Raw genomic sequence first — 7,295 nt, forward strand, 5'->3', positions numbered from 1 at the left:
ATAGAGAAAATGATAAATTGATGACTGATTTTTATTTCGAAAACAAATAAATTTTTTATCAAAATTAATTATAAATAAATCTCTAACTTTTGTGATTCGGAGGCACATAAATTCTTTCATACAAGATTCAAACTATCACTAAGTTTATATGTCTCTTTAATATTTACAAAAGTTAGAAACTTATTTGTATTTTAATTTTGTAAAAGGTTTATTTTGTTTTCATGATAAATAAAAAATAAAAAATTTATTTATCTTTTTCTCTAATAATAAATATAGGAATAACTCAATAAGGACCTCAGAAATTTCTAGGACTGTGGTTTTACCAAAAACTTTTTTATTTGTTATTTGTCGTTCATTTATCTATATCCAAAGACTGATGATAATATGGGATTTTCTTTAATTTCTTGGTGTCGTTTGATTAAGTGTTTCTAAACATGGGAGTTATGTTATTTGTGTTTTCTTACTCTTAGACACTGCATCAATTCATTCTATCTCCTCCACTATTGGATAAGATATAGATGAATTGGGAGAGCAAGTTCAGTTTCTCTTTTTTGAAATGCATTGAAAAACTTTTTGACTTTTAAAATGTTTTCTCTAGTTCCTCTAGCTTATGCATCTTTCTTTTATCTAACATTGTTTTGTAAACATAATAAACGTTTTAATTAGGCAGATTTTACACTTACTCTTGAAATTTATTATGTCGTCGGTGTTTTCTACATTTGTTTCTCTCATTAAACACAATATAACTATCATCTATGCTAGGTATATTAGTATAAAATACATTTTAGAATATAAAATATACATTAAAAATAAGTTAAACAACACGTATTTATATAGGCTTATTTTAGTATACACATACTATTTTTGTATAAATATATATGACACTCGTAAATTAAAATCAATAAATAAATAAAAACGAGCTTCTAGTTTAAGGCTTAAGATACACTTTTTCTAAGAAATTATTTACTAACACTTTTTTTTGTAACACTAAAATCATGATGATTGATGAAGGTATAAAGCATGTAATAGTCCTGTAACAATCTGTTAACTCAGCTTCATAACACTCTTGATCAAGGCCTGAACCGTTCGATGTCTTGGAACTCAGAGGTGCGCCCTTTCACTGCCTGGTTCGCCACCCGGCAAAAGCAATTGGTTCTAGTTCCTCCCCTGCTTGTGATAATGTAACAACAAAAATTCACAAAGGGAATGAAAAACCATCATTTCATTCATTTGAATATGAATACATTGTTTATTTGTTTCAGATCTCAACTATGAATTCTTGAATCTCTATTCCTGTATGCCGAGCCCCTCCTTGCACTCGTAACAGAATTTCGTCTCCGACTTTGAGTGATGTCACCGGAACAGCTGTTTTTGACAGGGCTTCACCTAGATAGGGCAGCAGATAACATTTTAGGGTGGGAAATAAAAATAAGAAACAAAAGATAGAAAAAGAAAAACGAAAACAAACTGAATTACCTTGCGGCGGACAAATCAAGGCTACGGTTTCTGCATTCTGCAAAAGGATGCTGACAGTTTGACTATCTGAGTCTCTCTGGAACAGCGCAATCGTTTATCACATCAATTTCTTGGCGCAGTATCAGAAACAGAAACTAAAGAATCATAAGATAGCTTAATAATGCTCTTTTAGCATGGGGCCTTAAAGGCGAGATTTTTTCTGTCTATTTATGTCAAAATTTTGCATTTGAGTTGTTCACATGACACAATTGAAGCTTTTTGCAACTGGTTGCCACACAGTGAATAACCATAATTTGGAATATACCTAAAGACAGTTAAATGACATAGCTAATACATACCCATTCAATAAAAAACCATACTAAAATTAGACACCAAAATCAGCCTCAAATGTAGAATATACATTGAAATACAAAATACACATTAAAAATGAATTTAACTACACATATATTTATACACAAATACTTAGTGGCTGATTTTAGTATAAAAACAACATTTTTGTTCTACAAAATATAAGTATACATAATTAGATATTCTACTTAACTAGTGTAGTTGTAATGTAACTACTATTTACTCTGCTGTGAATGATAATCATCTCTTCCACTCAACTAATGCCTTTTAAAAACGCTTGTGCTTTGAGTGCTTGTCTTCACTTATTCTAAATTTCTAATGTTAGTTCAAATTTCAGGAAGTTTTTGACCCAAAAGAGAAGTTTTAGTGTTATATTCTGTGACCAATATATCACAAGGAAAAAAAGAATAGTGGTTGTATCTTCAACTTCTGAGTTTTCATATATGGATCTATCAGAGCAATGAATCGTGGTTATAGATATCAAATATTTCCCAAATGGAAGACAACACTAAATGCAGATTTCACATTGAATATCCAATCTTTTATTTTTATTATTTTTTTAATGCTACTCATTAAGGCTATCTTTCAGATTTTTATTAATGGCTATGAAAGCGGGATAAGTAATGAGAAACTCGTAGTAACAGTATAGTATACATGTAATCGTTTATAAAGTATAGTTTGTATAAAACAATTATCAATCAGCTATTTGAAAAATAAAGTGGAACTGTGTCTTCTGTTAAGATCTATGATCGAAAGAAAGATTGAGGCTGAACAAGTAATTAAGTGATGATGCAATTTTGAATAGGCTACCAACAATTAAAGGCTTCAAAGATGGTTCCTTAAAACAGTCACAAACTCATTAAAGAAATTGCAGTCAAAACATTATAAGAAAAACTGCAACCTTTGCCTCCACGAGGATTAGCGGTCTAGTCTCTATCTTAACACGCCCGACAATTGCGACTCGTTGCCGGCCCTGCTGATCAACTACAATAACTTCTTTTCCTGATTTCAGTTCTGACAGGTAGCACGTTCTTCCTCCAGGAACAGCAACATAGGCATGTACTGGTCCCTGTTATGCGAATTAATTGGTTAAAAGGATTCCATAAAACTAGTTTCGAATCACAGTTAACATTTTAAACCGGAGACTGAAACACATTAAGGATACATACGCTGATTTTAGTGAACAAAATGAGGCATGAAACATTTGAATAGTTTCAGCTACCAGATGAATAACTAACTTATCTCCTATCAGTGTCTTTCTATTAACACTTCCTGAACACATAAGTTACATTCAAATATCATGAGAAAGGGGAAAGAAATCGATCAAAACTTAAATACAGTTGGAATAAAAGTTTCACCAAAATCTTCTTTGAAAAGTAAATGAACTGATTTAGTGCAAAGTAAAATAGATATTACCAAATTCAAAATTTACAAGAAAAGAAAAATTAACAAACTCTGAAGTTCCATCTATGAAGAAACATTTACAAGCATGCGCATAGCAATAAATATAATCTACATGCATTTCCAATGCTTTCAAATCACTAAACCTATTTCGGATTTATGCTTATTAACTTCTATAAATAAGTTAACGAAATACTAGATCCAGTTATTCACATTTCAGTGTAAATGGTGATAATTACAGACATCGTGACAGAAACCTTTTCCCAATCAGGTTTAATCGTTGATTTCGCATTGCCGCTCCATTATTGCGAATTTTGGTTATAGGTAGTTAATCTTATCCAAGGTCCAAGGTGAGGAATATATTTTTTCCAAGCTTAAAAAGCGACTTACAGCATTCACCCGAAAAGGCCTGCTTGCAATATAATTTGATTCCAAGCATTCTGAGTGAACAAGAAATAATCCTCTAGCGAAAGATCCAACCTGCAAAAGATATTTTACCAATAAGAAAGGCCGCCACACTAGACTATCCAAAAAAAAATTATTTTACAGCGGAAATGGATGCATACCATAAGTCCTTCACCAGGTTTCATAAGACTGCAAAGATCTACACAAACACGATCCCCCATTCCAGCCACCTGAATGCGTGTCACGGTGGCTTTGGTCAAGCTCAGTAGATTGCTTTCTTCGGCTCTTTTGTCAAAATATTCCTGACAGTTCCAAGCTGATATAAGAGGTCAAGCTGCATGACTCAAGTCAAGAAACTTCACCTGTGTGTAGATTACCTTTAGCTCAAGAACATGTTCGACATCTTCTACTTTTAAGACTATTCCATCTAAACCATGTTCAAGTGCCTACAAAGTTCAAAGGGTGCAACTATAAGGAGAAAGCAGGAAGAAAAACAAGAGTACTATACATTATCTGGTTACATGAGCTTTGACAATTAAAAAAGTCTACTTCATTAGTCTCCCAAGTATATTACCTACCTCAAGAAAAATCTTGGCTTCGGATGTACTATTGGAGATCGCAAACACTCTCTTCTGGCTGTTATGAAATGCGGCGATTATATTCTCTGCAGGTATTACCTAATTGCATACAAGGAAAATTAGCATTTATATGTTATTAATAATAAATGTGAATTATTGATTATAGAAAACAAATTACAAACTATTATTATGCATTTAAAAGATAGTATGGGGCCATGCAGAAACATATCATGCTATCTTGCAAAGCTAATCAGCAAATGAACAATAGAAAAAATGGTCAATGGATGAAGAGATGCTTGGAAACAATACATTTCATCAAAATTCTTCGAGAAGAATGCAAAAACAAACATACCTGCCAATCCAACAGATTAACTACAATGTTCTCTGATTGCTCATCCTCAGGTCTAAGGCGCTCTAGTTCCTCTGGAGTCGAAACATCAATGACTGAGGCTACCCTTTTACCTTGTCCATCCAAAATCTCTCCTTCACCAACAAAAAGGGGGAATATTACTGCAACGGCTGTACCTCCAGCATGGCCAAAATTCAAAATTCATCAAATTAGACATGTCATCGATATCCACTTCACCATAACTCAAACTCCATTGTACTCACCACCAACAACATACAAAACAATTATGGTACTCTTCTACACAACCATCTAAGTACGTATTCAAGGCAAGCCTCGGAACTACAGAAAGGTTGATGCTGCTTCGTGACGTGAAGGTGAAAAGTTTAAATTATCTTAGAAACAACATCTCAGATTGCAGGGAAAGGCTGCATACTATTCTAGGAAATTACAACAACTCTGCTAACTTAACTCCACAAGAAATTCCAATGAATCAACAATCCAATTTGTCAGAATTCTTGATAAACTGTATATATTCTTGCTACAATCCGATCGTAACGACAAAATCAACCTAATATCAAACTACAAATCAATAGAAAATTAGTAAAAGATATACTTAGATAGTAGGGTATTATTCAGGTGATATGAAGTGCAATTGGTAAAACCCTAAAAAAAGAGAAGACATACAGGACCAATGGTGAGCAAGGTTTTGATGGGGAGAGGAGAAGAGGAAAGTGTTCCATCCTCTCTCAAGAGCAGAAGTCATGACGTGCTGGGTAGTGGTCCATATCCACACGGTCTTTGAGTTCTTCATTGAGGTTGAAGGAACAATGGCACTTGCAGTTGCAGATGTATTTTTGTTATTTGGGATTGTGAGAAATGAAGAGAATTGATGAATGGGGCGATGTAGAGGAACAAGTGATGAAGTGAAACAACACACTGAAGCCATCGCACATTTTCTTGAATTCTTCTTCTTCCTCAGCACTAGCTTAGCTTCTTGCTAGTGGCTCCAACACCACTCCAAAGAAAATTATTTTTTTATTTTTGAAAAATCATAAATTTAAAAAAAATGTTTCTTTATTATATATTCATTTTCTCTCAAATAAACTATCAATTTCTATTTAACATTGTACTGATAAAAAACAAAAAATGGTCATTTTATCATAAAAATTTAGAATAATAATAAATTTATACAAGTAGTCCCTTAAATTATATTCGAATCTCATAATAGTCCCTAAAATTAATAGTTATTCGTATGTATTCTTAAAGTTGCACTCCGGAATTCAAAGTCGTTTTTCAAGCATTTTTCATTAACTAGACACCATCGAAAAGTTGAAGTGGACTCCCTTTTAACATGTTAGCAAAATAATGGATAAGTGATGTGGAGGAAGAAATATTTTGATGGCAATTTAGTTCCTGAATCAATTTTAAATTCTAATCCCCAAAATTAAAGACCACTATCTACATTTCTTTTCTTCTCTTCTCTAACCTCGCAGACTTTCTCCTTTCCATCTTCAAATTTAATGGCTATAGCTAGCTCAAGCAACGCATCTAAGAACTCGAAAAATTTACACTCTAATCAATACTCCATAAATTTTACAGATGATCAAGTGATGCTGGCTTAGAGATGGAAGAGATTTGCAGCAACGGCTATGTAGGAAGTAGAAGAGGCAATGATAATAGAGCAGAAGCTATGATGAAAGTGGAGGAAATAACACTAATGGCAACAGTGATAACAACAATAATGGAATCTAAAGTACCAATTTCACAACAGTCACCCCCAATCCTAACAATATAATATATATTGAATTCGGAAACTTGCAACTGTAAGCATAGGTGAAAATGCATAGGAATTCCTATCGATATTAAGATGAATCCATAAATCAATTTGTAAAGATTGAAAACATATAGTCATTAACTGTAAGCATAGGTGCTCTACCTAATTCTTTTTTTTCGCAAACGACGACGACGAAAAAACCAATTGTGGAGATCAGTTGAGTTTTGAAGGAAGAAGTTTGTGTTTCTGTTTTAGAAGGGAGAGAAAACGCTGAGTAAATGATTCATAAGCTTATACCCACGAAACGACGTTGTTTGGCCCAAATTAGGCACCAAACCAAATATTGTGTCATTATGGGCTTGCCAACATGTCAAAAGGGAGTCCACCTCAGCTTTCCAATAGCGACTAGTTGACAGAAAATGCTTGAAGGACGACTTTGAGTTTTAGAGTGTAATTTTAGGGATGCATATGAGTAACTATTAATTTTAGGGACTACTATAAAGTTCAAGTGTAATTTGAGGGACCACTTTAAGGCTTACCTCGATAGAAGAACTTCCATTTAACGTACAATTTTTCACATAAATAATTAAACATATTTGTATAAATGTGTATAAAAATAACACTATGAAACTTATATGCAGTACGAACCAAGTCATCTATGAATTTAAATTTGTAAGTTTTGGTTAACTACGAGGTCAATGTAGATAATTTACAAAATCTTAATGTGAAGTTCCTAATACTTTGCAACACTTAAAGAAGAAACGTCTTGACAAATTCAAGTATTCTGTTTCAATTTTTTAAAAAGTTTTAAAATTGAGTAGTTGTAATGTTGTACAAAATAGACTTACAATTAAAGTTTTTTATGCTATCTAAATTAGTAATTATGTAAAAAAAAATATATTTTTTTCACTTAAAAATATTTTTTTAAGTTTATTTTTTAATTGTTATTATTATAGTTTTTACA

General features: G+C 32.6%; 1 protein-coding gene across 2 annotated transcripts; it reads right to left on the reverse strand.

Annotated features, from left to right (window-relative positions):
- On the reverse strand, positions 880 to 5,584 carry LOC107623842 (3-dehydroquinate synthase homolog). 2 transcript variants are annotated; one of them, XM_016326232.2, is made up of 10 exons: positions 5,242 to 5,584; positions 4,561 to 4,727; positions 4,209 to 4,307; positions 4,008 to 4,076; positions 3,792 to 3,932; positions 3,616 to 3,705; positions 2,726 to 2,893; positions 1,477 to 1,552; positions 1,271 to 1,386; positions 880 to 1,167 (listed from the first exon to the last, which is right to left on the reverse strand). In XM_016326232.2, the coding sequence occupies exons 1-10, from the start codon at positions 5,501 to 5,503 to the stop codon at positions 1,156 to 1,158; spliced, it is 1,200 nt and encodes a 399-aa protein (XP_016181718.1). In that variant the 5' UTR covers positions 5,504 to 5,584; the 3' UTR covers positions 880 to 1,155. The 2 variants fall into 2 exon arrangements, with proteins under 2 accessions (XP_016181718.1, XP_016181717.1); XM_016326231.2 differs by having other exon boundaries at positions 880 to 1,170.

This window comes from Arachis ipaensis, chromosome B10 (assembly GCF_000816755.2).
Source record: "Arachis ipaensis cultivar K30076 chromosome B10, Araip1.1, whole genome shotgun sequence".
Classification (NCBI taxonomy): Eukaryota; Viridiplantae; Streptophyta; class Magnoliopsida; order Fabales; family Fabaceae; genus Arachis; species Arachis ipaensis.

What these genes read in the sequence shown, in the direction of transcription:
- LOC107623842 (XM_016326231.2), bottom strand. Translation starts at nt 5,503, where the DNA reads ATGGCTTCAGTGTGTTGTTTCACTTCATCACTTGTTCCTCTACATCGC. An exon ending in CCTTGCTCACCATTGGTCCT is followed by an intron (nt 4,728 to 5,241) that starts GTATGTCTTCTC and finishes CTGGAGGTACAG; the next exon opens with CCGTTGCAGTAATATTCCCC. An exon ending in GGCCTTTTCGGGTGAATGCT is followed by an intron (nt 2,894 to 3,615) that starts GTAAGTCGCTTT and finishes TTCGCATAACAG; the next exon opens with GGACCAGTACATGCCTATGT.